The sequence below is a fragment of the Hippopotamus amphibius genome, chromosome 7 (assembly GCF_030028045.1).
Source record: "Hippopotamus amphibius kiboko isolate mHipAmp2 chromosome 7, mHipAmp2.hap2, whole genome shotgun sequence".
Taxonomy (NCBI): domain Eukaryota; kingdom Metazoa; phylum Chordata; class Mammalia; order Artiodactyla; family Hippopotamidae; genus Hippopotamus; species Hippopotamus amphibius.
Window position 1 is genome coordinate 119,943,520 of NC_080192.1, and position 17,135 is coordinate 119,960,654.

Below are 17,135 nucleotides of genomic sequence, written 5' to 3' on the forward strand. Positions count from 1 at the left end.
TGGGTGTCTACTGACAAACATTACAGATGGCATCAAGAGTTAGAATATCTGATTAGGCCACACAGCACAGGTTGTAATGTAGGCTACAGACCAAGAGAAAGAATAACAACCAAGAATAACATTTAGCACTTACACTTTACGTGTGTGAAAAAAATAAGTGCAATGTAGAAAACTAAACATGGAGGAAGAAGCTCACATAATATTAACATTTCCTTAGGCAGGATTGAAATAGTAAATTTAGGGCACAGAATAATTAATAAAACTTAAAGACTGAAACAACTGCTACTGGGATTTTTAAAATCTGAAAGAAAAGTCTACTGAACAGAAGCCATTTGTCTCTGTGTCAAAATTAGTTTAGCTTCAGAGGATACAGCCTTACAATGTAAAAATCAAACTTCCCTCTGCTTTAAGCAGCAGAAAAAATATATATATGAAAACCCATATAAACGTATTCTTTCTAATCTTTAATTTCTGCCTAAGCATATATATCATGTAATGTAAGTTTCTGGGATAAATACTTAAAAATATCATTTAAGAAATTTACAAAATATCTTTTAAAAAATCAAAAGCCAATTTCCACAGTGGTTCTAAAATGTAAGTCAATGTACGCACCTGCACCTTTCAGGCCATTTAAAAAATGGTCCCTCAATTAAAGGCAAAACAAAGTCAAACTGGTGACATCTGAGGTACAGTGACACAGAGCATGTGCTCGATGCATACTTTTTTGAGAGAACAAACGAGTGAGTAAAGATTTAAAGCAGCTCTAAAATGAAAGGAGCAGCCCTAGAAGGCACTTACTTGCAGAGAATGCTGAGAGGAGGATCCTTCTGGACTCAGAGTCTATGACTGTACGACTATCTCCTTATCTTCGTATCCTATTATTTAATCATCTCAGTGTTCCTACCCTGAATGGTTCTAATCTCAGGTGGGTCTGACCAGCTCTCCTAGACTCAAACATTTGTAAAGGCTTTTTTGAATAAGGGGGTACAAATAAAAGAATTAACAAATCCATTAATTAAAATGATATAGTCTATTTCACACACCTCCCCCCTATCATGGGTGCCAATAGTTGTGTTTTAGGCTAACTTTCAGTCTGCTGACATTAACAGTCCTGAGGCTTTCTTCCGCTGTACTAACAGAGCACTCAACGCTTCCTGCACCACCGTCACTACGCAAAGGTCATTTCATCTTGCTTATGGTGTGTTAATACACAGTCACTCTTTTTCCTCCGTTATGCACACTGCTGTCACATTAATCTTCCTAAAAATGCTCATACTCCTCCCATCACTTATAAACTCCAAGGTCATTGACAGCACCATACTCTCCCTGGGAGGATGACTCACGAATGCTTATTTCCAACCCAGATCTCTGAGTTCCAGACCCATAGCTCCCATTTTTTCCCATGACTCTCCATAGATACCTCAAACATAACAAAACAGACTCAATACCCACCTCATCCTGCCTCCCATAACGCTGCTCTCCTGTATTCCACATCCTAGTACATGATACCATCAGATAGCCTGGCCATCATGCCCACCCCCAAGCATCTATCTTGACAATCACTCCTCACCCTCAAATCTGGGACTATTCCTCTTCCTCATCTTCCAAAGTCAATCAGCCACTAAAGCCCTGTACCCCTCACGTTTGGCACCTGTATCCCTCCCATTTGGCCCCCTCTGTCCATCCTCTCTTTTGCATCTCCAAGGTTGCTCTTAAATTCTCCTTTCCCTTCTGTTGAGCCCCTCAACACACTTCTCTGAGTTGGACTCCATTCCCAATTCTTCCACAAAGCCTTCCTTGCTTTACCCCTCCTATGAATGTACAGCAGTTCTTATGTGTCCACTCTACATAAAACAATGATATAAAATATCTCATGACAATTTTTGACTATCTTTTCTCTAAAGTTTCTGACAGAGAAAAAATAATTGAATATGGCCTGAAATTAAAAAAAATTTTAAGTGCTTTCAGCTAAAACAAAGGAGCATCTTCTTAAGTCCCAAGTGTCTTCCTCCTTTTGCAAAACGTTCATTGTGTAGCTCCAAACAGGAATCAGTTCCACAGAACCTGCGCTATTCCAGTAACCCACATGATGTGTGACGCAGCAGCGCCAAACAAGAATATGTAAGAACTCATTTTATGGCTCCCACACAGATTTCCCTTTGGCTAGACACTGCCTGGTGATAAGTCAGAGTGAATTTGGGTTGATTTTATTTTTCTCTTGAATCTCCCAACAAGGTTAGACCTCTTTGTGGAAAGGGCTGACTTTTTCTCAAGGATGCATGTTTATTTATAGTCCTCAGTATACGTCTCATGAAGCTATGCATATATGAATGCTACTTAATGAGTTACTTACATCAAAAATTACTTAAATGACAAATAGCTCTACTTCGGTGTCACATTTAATTTATCCAAAACAAAGCTCTTGAGTCCTCCTTAAATCTGCTCTTGCTCCTAGTAAAGAGCACTATGATTTTCTAAAACCTCACATCTAAGAGTTCCCCTTGATTCCTCTTTCTCTCAACCCAACATGTAATCCATCAACAAGTCTAGTTCCAAATCATCTCAAATCCACCCATGTCTCCCTCTCCAGCTCCCAGGTCCGAGTCTCCATTATCTCTTACCTGGATACTACCTGTGGACTCTTTTCCATTCTTCCACCTTTCCAGCCTCCTCCCAAGTCTCTTCTCTACCGTATTCATTTTTTAGAACACAATTCAAATTACATTACACCTTCATCCACAATTCTTTAACAGCTTTCCTATGTTCTCATCACAAAATCCACACATCTCACCATCATCTACAAGGCATTGTGTGACCTGGCCCTTATCCCCGTCTCTCTCTCCCTCATGACATTCCAGCCACAATGATCTTCTTGCTTTCTCTTGACATTCCTTCAACACACCAAGCTTGCTCTCACCTTAGAGCTTTCGCACTTGCAGAGTCCTCTGCGTGGACTTCTCTCCCCTCAGATCATCACAAGTTCGACTCCTTCTTACAGTCAGATTTCAGGTCAAATGCTCTTCCTTCATGGAAAACTTCCCTGACACCCGTATCTAAAACAGCTTCCCTAGTCAGCCCAGTAATTCTCTATCGTATCATCCCCACGATTACTCTTCATAGCTCTTATCATACTCCATGACTCTTTCCTGCTCACTTTCATGTTTACTGCCACCCCTCCCCTTCTGAATGTGAGCTCTCTGAGAACAGCATCCTCAGGAATTGGAACTGTGACTAGTACGTGTCTGACACTCACTGAATATCTGCTGGGTGGGTCGACAAATGTTTTCTAGGGTATTTTACATCCTTCTCTGAACTTGACATGATTTCATGGTCCTGAGTACCTCTCAACTTTATTACATCCACTCTGAATTACAGTAATTTTTTTTTTTAGAAAACCAAAGCTGCTTACCCCAACCTGAAGTCATATGCAAGCTTAAAAGTCCAACTTACTCACTGTATCATGGAAGTCTTTCATATCAACTTTAACTACCATTACCAAGCCCAGAGAGGCCCCTCCAGAAAACCCTTGTGGCAGCCACAGAGGCTGGCACTGTTTGTGTTAATATGGTCCCCTCTTCTGATGCTGTATCAATTTAACTCTTGTGGAGCTCGGTACAGCATACACCAAACCAATGAAAAACAGGCAGTACAGCATAAGACTATAAGCTTTGATAAGATCAAGGGGGGATGATTTGCAGGTCATGCCCTTTATCAGTCTTTCTCTTCTTCCTCAGAGTAATACAGATGACTCTGACAAACCATTTGTACAAAGGTATGGCCGGCTGTTATCCAGTATCCTATTTGCTCTAAATTTGTGACAAACTGACTTCATGATGATGTGTTCATTAAAATCCAGGACAAATGCCCTCCCTTTTAAACAAATACAACACACAGGAACATTTTTTTAATACCCTGAAATGGTCATTATTCTCCATAAATCTATAAATATGATATTGAAATGCCCTGCCACAACTTCCACACACCTTAAAAAAAGTGATAATTACGCTTAAAATTCATGTTCAAAATTCATTCATGAAACGTAGAAATGAGGACCCATGTTTTCTCATTATGCTCTGGCAAGAACACTAGTCCTCTGCCTCAGCCCCAACGGCATGCACACCTTCACACTACAAAATGCCCCGGAGAACAGTCCTCAGTGGAAGGCTTTAACTAGAACACACTATTCACCTTCTCATAAGAAACTGCAAGAACCAAGTCTACACTTACCAGGTAACCTATCATCTTTGGACTCAATCTCCCCTGGCTCTGCAAAAATCACCCATGCTCTGCACAACCCTCCCTCCCGAATCCTTCTACTATGTCTTCCAGAACTCATGGACTGCCATCGCCAAAATCCCACTTGGTGTCATTCTCCCCTCCAGATGGTTCCCTTCACCTTCGTGCTCTAATGGAAAGCTGGGTACTCCTCCCTGACTGCTCTCTGTCCCCTGAAGTCCTCTGGAGCGGGGAGGGCGTCACCTCCCACATGCCATAAATACTGGGAGTGGGTGGGGGTCCTCTTTGTTCTCATCACTACTTTCTGATCATTCTTCCTTTCCCCTTAAAAAAATAACACCTTGTTTGTGTGAAGCACATGCAATCAAATGCTACACCAGCTGCATGTGGGAATTTCTACCTCTCTTCCTTCTCCACTCACTGCTGCCGCCTCCTTCCCAGTAGCGATGGCGTGGCCAGTCACCGTAAGTACTCTCGATCTCAGTGCCCTTCTCTTCCTATCGGACTCATCAGGGAAAGTCCTAACCCTGGTTAAAGCCACCTCTCTACCTCCACTGCATCTGCACCAGAGCTGGGGAAAAGCGTGCAACTGTGCTGTCTGGTCTCCCTTCCAATTTATAACCGCTAACCTCAAGGAAGCTGTCAGCACTAGCAGGCGACCCTAACACATTTCCCTACTTAATTCACTCGTCCTCTCTCTGAGATGTCTATTTTCCATTTCCTCTCCCTCCCCACTTTTTCACACCACTTCTTCCGCCTCAATGTCAGTTGATGACCTTGTTTTATACACCTCTAAGAAACAGGAACAATTCTACTCCTCTCCCTCCTCAAAGACTTTGCTCCTGCAATCATCACTTTTCTTATCAGTTTCTCCCTCTTTACTAGATCATTCCTGTCATCATTCAAACATGCTGTCATATCTTCCATATTTTTGAAGTCCTTCTTGACCCTAGATCCCTCTGAAACAACCACCTCATTTTTCAGTTCCACTTTTTGAGATATATTCCCATTTCTGTTTCTTGTACTATCATTCTTCACTACTTTGGGTTAGGAACCCCAGGATCATCTTTGTGTATTTTCATCACTCCCTTGCCTGTTAGCAGATACTGCACGTTCTTCCATCAAAATGGCACGTATCCATCTCTTTCTCGCTTTTCCACTGCCACCCCCTAGATCAGTCTCTTGTGGCACCACATCTAAGTAACGAAAACAGCTCTCCAACGAGCCCCAACGAGCTCACCAACGAGCCCCAACGAGCTCACCAACAGAATCTCCACCTACAAATTCCTTCCACACACCCCACAACCCCAAACTACCTAACACTGATTTCTCCATGCTCTGTGGCCGTTGGCTCATAAGCCTACACCGATTTCTGACAGCTCCTATCACCAGGCCTAAGCTCCCTGCACCACGTGGAAGGTGTTTCATCATCTGGTCCTGTCCTGCTTCCCCATCTTTAGTTCCTATAACCTATCAACATAAAAACTTGCTCTTTACAGGAGTTCCCTTGTGGTCTTGTGGTTAGGATTTGGCGCTTTCACTGCTATGGCAAAAAAACAAAAAACAAAAGAGCCTTGCTCTTTTAGACTCACTTCCCAAGTGTCTTTTATATAAGCCATGCAAATCTCACTTCTACATTTTATTCTTATGTCCACATCATTCTTCTTCCTGGAATCCGTCATCATCCAAATTCCAAACTGTTTAGATTCCACCTCCTCCATAACACCTGATTATATAATTCCAGCTCACAGTTTTTTGGCCCTAAATTCCTACGGCAGTCCAAGTCTTCATTGCCACTAATGATTTAATTATATACAGTGGCATACCATCACTAACTCTTTCACCTGCAATATATACTGGAATGTAAGTAGAGCTTTTTCTTCAAAACTGTCTCTCAGGAAAGGGCAATCCCCCAGTACTGACTTCTTACAAGGCCTCAGATATTACAGGGTGCTTTATTTATTTTTTTTAAAGTACGATTTGTGTGGCCTCATTCTACTCAGATTCCTCCTGCTAGATTCTGTCCATTCTCACAAAGCAAAGTTCCTTCCCTTTTCAGAATAACCCTTCTCTTCAGCATCTGTCTCCATCCAATTATATCAAGAAACATACGAGGCCCTGCAGGATTCTGGGGGTTCCTCATTCTTTCTGTAAAAAATATCATCTTTATGGGTGACCAGTTTATCCTACCTAAAACCCCTGCTTAAAGCAATGCCTGCATTTCCTCCAAGTAAATGTTTTTCTGCAAGGTAAGCCAGAGTTCCCAAATTCTGTTCTGTGACATATACTGGCTTAGTAAGAAGTCTGCAGCTGTTCCACCAAACTTTATCCAGTACGTTTAAGAAACACGGCATAAAAATTTCTGCTTTTGGAGAACCAAATGTATGTTAATGGGGGTGGCAGGGAGAGATGGAGTGGGAGTTTGGGACTAGCAGATACAAACAGTTACATATAGAATGGATAAACAACAAGGTCCTACTGTATAGCACAGGGAACTATATTCAATATCCTGTGATAAATCATAATGGAAAAGAGTATAAAAAAAGAATATATGTGTATAACTGAGTCACTTTGCTGTACAGCAGAAATTAACACAACACTGTAAATCAACTATACTTCAACAAAAAAATAGACAAAATAAAATAAAAAATTAAAAATGTACATTAATATAAAAAAAGTATGATTTGTGGAAAATACACTAACCTTAAATGACCTCAACTAATCCTACTTTTGGATTATCAAGAGGCCATCAGACAGAATCTGTTTACAAAGGGGGGGGGGGGCACATAGAGAAATTTAATCAGCCACAGTAATTATTCCTGAGGGAATGACCTCAAAATTGGAAGTGCTGGATCTTGTAAACAGCCTTTTTAGAAACACTCTAAAAATCAATACAGTGAATCTCCACATTGTAAAGATCATAGATATACACCTCACTAATTAAAAATGTGTCCTCGTTTTATGTGAAAAGACACCGTGTTTTGGAATAAAACTTGTCACAACTTGGATGCAAAATCTGCTGCATCTCCAACAATTTAGATGGCAGGAAAGAGGGTGCTCAGAAAAGGGTGTTAAAGGACACGGAAATCAGCTCCAGCGAAGACAATGACAGTGACGGTGATGCATCTGAAATGTGACTAAGACAGTTTCGTGAAATGTAAGAACAGCAAAAAGTAATCCCCTAAACTGTTGTATTATTTTATATGACGATTTAAAATCTGTATGAATAAGTAAATTAATTAAATAGACATCTGACCGCTTCATCTACACCCCTGAAAGTTTATACACTTAAGTTGGCAAAAATACTACCTTTTTGGCAGACAAAGGGATGAGGACGGGGTGAGCAAAGAGCCTCCAGACAAGAAAAATGAGTTTGGTAACTGTGCTGTCCATGGCATAATGTGATTCGAGAAAGATTTTACATGGTTAGAACTAGGCTTGTCAGTCATCCACTGTGTAGAGCTGAGCTTTTCAATTTTCAAATTCAAGAACTAGACTAAATGTTATCTAAGACTCTCTGTGGTTCGAAAATTTTATTCCTGTGTTTTCCACTGTATTGTCTTTTAACGACTCAGCAGCACTGGTAAACACAAAGAGAAGTGCTATTTTAGAGGCTTCTGCACATTTCTCATTCTTTACTACCATTTAAATGTCTTAGAAACTGAATGCCATTCAAAAACTTCAGCCCTTGCTCTCTTGCCTTTTTGATCTTGATTTTGGACTTGGAAAATCCTTCCAAACTATATTACCGACTTCTCCATCTTAAAATGGCATCATTGTAGAGATAAAAGGTATATTTAAGAGTGTCTCATCCAGCCTTCTTTTTTCCCCTGAGAGGAACGTAGGACTGGGAAAGAGTTCAATGCTGATCGATCAGGGGCAGGGCTGAGACTCAAGCCCAGGCCTCACCCTCTGTTCATTCTGGTGGCAAGGCACAGCACCCAGCTCTGGGCATGCCACTCCTGATTACTGCAGTCACAAATCATACTTTCAAGCCCTCAATCTCTTTTCTAGATTTTATGCACGAATGTACAAAAGTTACGGGCCACGTTATTTTCTTCTTATTTTAACGTGATTTCTGACTTCATTCTAGAGGGCAAACACCATGACCCGTCCACACCTATGTGATTTTGCCTCATGGCAAAGCCAGCCTCAGCCTCTGATCGTCACTGCACAAATCTCCCACCTCTTGTAAAGAGATGCACGTTCTTGCCAGATGAGCTGCATTTCTAATTAGCACTCCCCTCGTGGAGCACTATCCTAGGGTAAATCAAGCAGAGTGGACATGGGGACCACAGATGCTAGTCTCAAGCACGCCCCGTGTGAAATCATCCATTATGCAGCGGTGACCCAGCCAGGCTGGCACAAACCACCCTGCCCACACTACCGCAGCATTACCATTCCACAGCTTTCAGGAAACACACACATGCGTGGACATACACGCACACGTATACCATCACATCCGCACCTGGTCAACTTTCTGCATCTTGAGATTATCATAGCTACCAATCTCTGCAAGCTTGTCTTTGCCTTTTCCAGCTCAAATACCATCACTGCTCAGAGTTACACAATGCTTAGGCTTGTGACTGAAAATGAGTACTTACCTTCAATCCTCTTTAAAGCTGAAAGGCACATATCCTTCCTTGGAAACTCAAAGGGATTGCTACAGGTTCGAATGGTGTCACACTCACATTTCCCATTGATTATATTGCAGCCAGAGACATGGTTTTCATTGCATGGTTCAAAACCAAGCAGTTGATCATCATCCCAGTTTTCATCTGTAAAACAATTAACCACAAAATGTTTGCTTGTTAGCTTCATTCAAAGGCCTGTCTGAAAGCAAAAATGTGCAAGGATGTCAGGATTAACATCCGATTTTGATACCTCAATTTACAAATGGCAGTTTGGCTGGAATTTTACAAATAAATGAAAACCCAACCTCCTAATAAATGAGAAGACTAAAATATAGCCATATACATCAACATTAAATAGCTACATATACAAATGTTTCTGATCAAAAACCACTATTCCTCTGATGTGTTATTACAGTAACAACTGAGATTCTTCTAAATTTTTTCATTTTAAACAAACATTCCAGGATTTCCCCACGTACAATAAAGCTACAGGAGTTGCATGTGTCAATCTACAAAATTATTTCCAAAAACCCCGCAATTTTTTTCCCTGTCTGATAGAGACACAGCTTCAGGTTTAAAACAGCTCTGCAACTTCATACAACAAGGTAATGCTAACAAATGTAAACAGACACCACCCAAGGAGTCAGGAATAAGATACAACAGAGGAGATGCCCTCCAATGCACTTCAGTACAGATGCTAATGTCCATTATTGCCCACAATCAAAGCCAGAAACAACCACAAACAAAACTAAGGGCTACAGCCTAGTGAGAGGCTGAGGTCGTCAAACTCTGCAGCTGAGACCAAATCGGTGTTCTGGGTCATGGAATGGAGTTGACTGTAAGAAATAAAGTAGATTTTGAAACCAACTTTCATGGGATCCAGTTCAGACAAATGAAACAAACATGACAGAACCACAGCCAGACTCAATCCTTAATAATATTCCTCATAGGTGAAATGCCTCTTGTAGGAAACCAGACTATTTCTCTGAGTCTCTGGCATGTTATATGAGGTTTTTCCCCCTCTTCACATTATCTTTAATAGATACTTTATCACGCCTTAACTGGGTACTATTAAATAGTAAACATGTTTCTGATAACCATATCTAGAGAGAAATTTTTAAAAGTGCTTGAATTTAAGATAAACTTGTTGCTCAAAGTAAGGCAGGTATAAAGCCATCTTAAGAATGTATTTGCACAGAAGACAGTGCAAACAAATGGCCATGATTTTAATAAGGCTAACTTTTCCTTCTGGTGACATCGCTGACTTACTGCCTAAGTCAGGAAAAGACTGTTCTCCCTCACTGAAATAAATTTTCTTGTCAAGAGGTCTTCAGAAGGATATCATTTACAAAATAAAGAGCTTCAGGGTGATTCTTTGAAAAGGGAGAATAGAAAACCTCCAGTGTTTTGATTTCAGAAGATCTGGCTCTTTTATTTGATCAAAGCTTCAGCTCTTAGTAAAACAATTTTAGAAGTTTAAACAGAAACACAAGCTATCTGTTTTAAGATTTGTTTTCCTATTTAGCCTGAACTTGGTCTTTAGAAATAATAGGTATATAACATGTACGCACACAAAGGGACATTCCTATCTTCAAGGTGACAGGGAAATTACTAAATTACTTTGAAAGGAAAACCAGAATAGAATATACTGAAACAATTCAGCACAGTAAAGTAGGTGATAACTTAGTCTTAGCTTATAACACATGACAAAATGGCTCACGTAAACAATTTCTTATCTCTATATTTAATTGTTAATGTTATTAGCACCACCAGCCTAATGTAGTTCAGTGAAATTTACCGTGAAGAAATTTTTTTGACTGTATATTCAAATTTGTAGTTCAAAATTACTTCAATCCTAGGAACCTAAAAACTAGTAAGAGACTCAAGTAACATTTGAACTACTGAAAAACTGTATTTCTCCTCTTTCCCATCCCATATTCCAAGAAGAAATCTTTATTACTATCTTTGTAAATATGTGCAGTTAATGTATTACCAAATTGAGTGGATTCTGATGCAGATTTTTTCTTATCCACAATAAACATCCCTTCCCTCCATTGTAACTGGAACTCTCTGAAGACATCACTCCTGTGAACCACTACAGCATCCTCTAACCTGTCTCCTTGTACCCACCCCATTTCCCACATTGTCACCACAATCACCTTCCTCAGAAGACAAACCTGCTCACTGGTTCTCTCTTGCCAACAAGAAAAAGTCCAAACTTCTTATTGTAGAATATAAGGTTCTTCATGATAAAGCTTGTACCTACCTGTACAGACTCATCACACACCAATCCCTCATACACCCTAATGCTCCAATAAGCACACAGATTCTCACTACAGACCCTCAACAAATGCTCCCAAGCCCTTGCTCACAGAGTATCATCCACCTAGAATATCTCCTTCTCTCCCCCCTCTGATAACTCCCATTCATTCTTCAAGATCCAAGTCAAATGTTACCTCTTTGAGAAGTCTTCTCCAACTCTGAGTTCTCTATCCTCCACACTCCCACAAACACCTGTGCACACCTCTTACCCTTTCTAATTACGGTTTCATGCAAGTCAAACTTCCCCATTAGACAAAGAGGCTTCACAAGGCAGCAGCCAGGTCTTATCCAGCTTTGAACCCCCTTAACCCCAGGACTTAGTACAGCGTTCAATAACTCTACTGAGTTTTTCATGTCGCTGGTATGGTCAATGCTGTTGTCTATGCTTTTTTTTTTTTTAAACAGAAAATGTCTTGTTAAAAAAATGTATAGATATATAACAAGGAAAACTATGTTTCATTATAATGAACATGTTTACACAATAAAAATCTTATTCAAAAAGCTTATTAGGGAAGCATTAATGAGGCAGGCATTTTGAAGAAATGCTCAGACATACTTCGGTACCTTTCTAGGCATCATCTATCATTAGCCTCTTTCCCAGTTCAGCCTCTTATCATCTGGCTGGCATCAACACCCCTTCCAAGGAGTCCATCTCAGGGCCAATTTGTTTTCACTGCCAGATGTTTTTCTCTACCTCCCCACAGGAAGACCATTTCCCCTGAGTGTGGAATCAGAATTAAAAGGCAATTTTCTTTAATGCCTTCCCCAGCTCCTTACTGTTCTCAGCAGAAGCCTCTTGGCAGCAGTGACAGGCTGCACCTGATGGTGCACAGGTACGCCTGGCCATCCCCTTGTGAAATCTTAGGGCCACCTGGTCCAGTAAGAAGGTATCTGACTTGAAAGCCAAAAATGTCTTATATGCTTTTCTTCTCTTTTTTGAGAGGAAATCCTTTCAATTCGATGCCCCTCATCCTAATCAATACTTTGTTTTTCCTCTTGGCCAACAGTTCCCTTAGCAACCACTGCTTTATAGGATCAAGTACAACATGCTTCTGAGACAAATGCTTTTATGTTTTTCTATTACAGAACATTATGCTTTAAAATAATTTAACACCCAACCAACAGGGATTGAAAGAAAAAATTTAGTGAGGTTTGATTATACAGAAATCAAATCTGAGCCCAACAGTGCTGCTGACAGCACTTGGCACATGTGATGTTTTAAAATCTCTTTTCCTAAGCAAATCCACATATACAGCACAAGGACCAAGGTTCTGATTTTGATATAGTTTCTGATTTTTCCTTGGACTGGTCAGGAGTGGGGGAGAAAATGGGGGGGTGGATTAAAAACAGGAGTACTGACCTTTAACTATTTATATCAAGTAGTTTTTTCCTGGTGCTCTCCTTGTGACAAGATATAGCCTCCAAGCCTGAACGGTCAAGATAATTGAGATACCTCTGCAAATGTATTTTTAAGTTCGTAACTTCTGCAAGATACCAAATCTGAACGTGACTTTTTCTAAGTATAAAATGAGAGAAATTTACTAATTTCATGTATGAATTAAAATGCATGCATGTTCAAATACATGCAAATATGTGAGTACTCCAGAGAAGAGTCAGTTACACCTAACGGCTAACCTGACATCTCCACTTGGATATTTAGAAGACGCCTAGAAATGATGCTTTACCTTGAGACAAGCACAGGATTTCAGTAGGCAGGATTATGTAATGCATACTTCCCATTTCATTCCACAGAATATTCACAAGATGTGTAATCAAGGGTTGAAATCTAATCAAATTAGTAACTTGTACTGTTTCATTGGAGGGCATTCTGAAAGGAAACTGATTTTTCATTTGGTTTGTTGTTTGGTTATCAGTATTTCCTGACTTTACTGCAAGTGCACAGCAGTGACTGACTAGCACAGTTTGGAGCCATCGCCTCTGCGCACACTAAGATGCCAGCAGTCTCACCAGCACTGCTTTTGCACCACTAGTGCAAATGTCGACACAAAATAAAAGCAAATAATATGTTAATATTACTGTGAAAATAACTTAGACCTCACGTACTACTTGAAAAGGTCTCTTGGGGGCCCCCCAGGAGTCTGTGGTCCACACTTTGAGAACTGCTGTTGTAAAGAACATGTGTTGCTGGTACACTTGGGCCAATACAGCATAGGACCCAGGTTTGAGAAATAACAAAAGGGTACCTCTTCTCCTAACAGTTAATACTGAACCATAAAAACAGATGTTTCTATAATGTGATTTTAGTTAATACACAATTTGAGACAAAATGATGTCAGTTGAATGCAGAAGGTGTGCTGGTTCATGTGTGATTTTTTTTCCCAGCACATGAATGTTATAAAAAGATCAGGAGCAAATTTTCTCACAATAAAAGGAAAAGTCTTCACAGTTAAATGAACACCTTGAGAAAAGGCTTATAATCTCATTTAAATTCCTTCCGTTAGTCCAAGAAATGGCTGCTCCAGTGGCTGAATTTTCCACTACATTTAACTGTCCGGGGAGGTTTCATGTACAAATGAAAAAGCTAGAGATATTCTCCCCTGTGTTTAAAAATCATGATGAAGAAACTACGTCTGGATCTTATATTTAATTCTGATGAAACTAATCTCCATTCAGAGTCAACATCTGCAAGGTCCCATGCCCTGAAGGAAGCAGCATGAGCTCAGGTGTGTGTAAGGCTGCAAAGGATGGGCTGCCTGGGCTCCAGATGCAAATGTTAAGGGCAGCACCTGAGTCAGGATCTTTATTTGGATTCTTACTGTTTGTATTTATCCTCTGTGTATACAATTCCATAGGTTTTGAGTGACCTGCCATTCCTATTTTTCCCACAGCTCTCTCATCTTCAGTGTAGTGAATGATTTTGCTAAAAATAAAAAAAATTTAAAAATTTAAAAAATGTAAGAGTGCACATGTGGTACCAAAGCAAAAACACCTGAAACACCTGTACTTCCAACAGCCACCTTCAGTCTTAGCCCGGACTTAGTCTGTCTGCTCTACAGACTAATTTCCAGTATTCCTGATGATGCCTGAAATTCCTTCTTTACACAGTTGATATAACAGATTCTAAGTGCAAAGGCTAGTGAGAAAGGAGCTGTGATCCTCAGGGTAGGAGGGGGGAAAGGATGTGACAGAAGAGGAGTCTTGGAAGATGCAAGGAAACACATCCAGCTCCAGATTTGGGAAGCAGCAGCTCTGGGGGGCTACCGATCTGCGCCCAGAAGCTCAAGGAACCAGCCACAGCAACCCTGGCCTAACTGGTGCTAGATTCCATCTCTCTGCTCTTCAAAATATATTTCCATCTGCTTGCTGGTGTCTGAAATTCCACTAACATGGAACAAAATGTTTCAGGTATGACTGCACTTATTGGACACAGTACTATGTGTTCATCTGAAATTTTCAACTTCCTGAAAGCAGAAGGCATTTATAGGCTCAGAGCCTTACCTCTTCTACCTCTAACAGCTTAGGGTAATGGAGTTTACTCCAAACTAAGATACGGCTGCACCCCATTATGTGGCATTCCACTTACCAGAAATACGCTATAGCAGATATTAAAAAGCAAGACACAAATTCATGGTACACACTCAGATGCTCACAGTAATGGAATTCTGCTGGCAGAAGAGAGGCTGCTGGGAATATATATCAAATTAATTCTCCAGCTGTTCACATATCCCTGTGGCTACAGTAAGATGCAAATAGCTAATACTGGCATCTCTTTCCATGCCAGCCTAGAAACTCCGGTGTAATGTAAAATTGCTGCTCTTAACTCCCCCAGCTCCCGGCTGGCTGTTATCAGGCATTCAGCTCTGCTCAAGGAGGAATCTAATGCAGTGAGCTTTCATTCTCTCTCCTTCCAGCTTAAGGCGGATGTTTCAAAAAAAAAAAAAAAAAAAAAAGCTGGTGCTTCCCTCTCCCTCTCTTCCTCATGCTGTAATCAGTGCAAAGCCAGAAGGGCAAAATTACGGTCATCAGTAGAAAAGATTCATGTTATAAAACTTTGTTTTATAGGAATTTCCACAAAGTAAAATTATGTTAGGCATATGTAACTATATATCAGAATGGACAAAGCCTGAATCTAAAACAATGGAAATACTAAAATATGCACACAATTTTTTTTGAAGCCTCTCAAACCAATGCAAACCTCTAAATATATAATAAACAAGCAGGACAACTGATTCATATTATGTCCAAATGGGGAAGTTTTTGAAAAACAAACAGTACTGATCTGATTTACCAAATCAACTTATAGTAAAACATTTATGAATGATAAACAAATGTTCCATTGCTGTAACTTTTGTCAGACACCTCAGCAACGCAATTATCAGAGGAGGACCTGAGAGGAACCATGGCACATAAAGTCACTCATTCGTTCATTCTGTAAAGTCATTCATTCGTTCATTCTGTAAAGTCATTCATTCATTCTTTCTTTCTTTCAAACACTCATTCCTCACACAGTTATTGGTATCTATTATATATCAAGAACTGAGCAAGGTACTAAGGATTTAAAATGCTGGGAAAGAGGAGTTTACTGTATAATTCCTCACCACTCTAACCAAAATCATGCCAAGTAGGTGTATAAAATGTTCCTAGGAATCCTGAAACAGAGGAAAAGATTAAGAGAAGGATAATTTCCTTGTTGATAACAGGAAGCTGGTGGGGACAGAGAATAACTTAAAAGAAGATAAGCAGTATCTCTAGAAGCAAGGAATTCATGAAAAAAGAAGGAGAGAGGAGAGACCGGGGCTACAGAACACAGGTCTCCCATTTCACAATTCTGCCTAAATTAGGGACTGTCTACTCTCAATTGCATATAGAAAAGCAGACAGCCCAGAGGTCTGTTCTCACCGAGAGGCCCCAGCCCAGGGGACCACAACTTTAGCTTTGTCATTAGAGTGACCTTCAGCAAGGCATAAAGCCCTCTCAGCTCCAGTTTATTTCATCACTAAAATGGAGGTGGAATGGATACCCTGTGAGGTCCCTTTAGACCTCATCCTTGTGTTTCCTTGATTCTGGCATCTTTGTTGAAATTGTACAATGCTAACAATCTACTGGACAGTGTCAAGGAATCACATGCTTACGGTGGTCATAATTTAAATTTAAAATAACTTCCCATTTATCAGACCAGTTTAAGGTTTGGAAAACAATCACTGTGCACAGTAAGGCAAGCCAAGAGTGCTTTTAATATAACCAGTATCACTTTGCAAGACCTTTCTAGCACCTCCGATCCTAGAGGATTTACTGGCTGAGGTCTCAACAGATTAAAACAGGATTGGCCTTGAACTGATAACTACTGAAGCACTGTGTCATTACACAGCTGCCTCTACTTCTATATATACTTGAAAATTTCTATGACAGAAAGTTTTTTTTTAATGGGAGGGGATTATGGGAAAATTAATCAAATACTTAAAAATGAAGAGCAATAGATATGTCACATGTCGACACTGATGGGACACAGCTAAGGCAGTGTTTAAAGGGAAATTTTACAGGAAATAAGAAAGGTTAAAGAAAAATGAGCTAAGCATTCAATTGAAATCAGAAAAACTCAAAGAAAACAAGAAAGATGAAGTTAATAAATACATGGAAAAAATCAATATAATAGAGATAAAGCAAGAGAGGTGATTAACATAATAAAAACTGATTCTTCAAAAAGACTATTAAGATATCTCATAAATGGCTAATGATTAAAAGTCCCATATAGTGTGTCACCTCATCCAGGTACTTGAACATATATTTTTTTAATCAGTTTCGCTTTGGTGGATTTACCAGGAAGTCAGTCAGTCAGTCAGACATTAAATGGTTACATTTCCGAAATTTTTTCAAATATTCAAAACAAGATACTTCATTGCTCATGGAAACTCTTCCCCAGCTACAACTAGTCTGACTGAATCCAATAGTGTAGAACTCAACCCCCTCACATTTCCTCTACTT

The 17,135-nt window shown here is 40.0% G+C and overlaps 1 protein-coding gene across 4 annotated transcripts in view; it reads right to left on the reverse strand.

Moving 5' to 3' along the window:
- CRIM1 (cysteine rich transmembrane BMP regulator 1) overlaps nt 1-17,135 on the reverse strand; it is a 198,984-nt gene that overhangs the window by 149,994 nt on the left and 31,855 nt on the right. For all 4 annotated transcript variants that reach the window (XM_057740812.1, XM_057740813.1, XM_057740811.1 and 1 more), the window contains exon 2: nt 8,841-9,014. In XM_057740812.1, the coding sequence (XP_057596795.1) occupies nt 8,841-9,014 (174 nt within the window). The remainder of the gene's footprint in view (nt 1-8,840; nt 9,015-17,135) is intronic.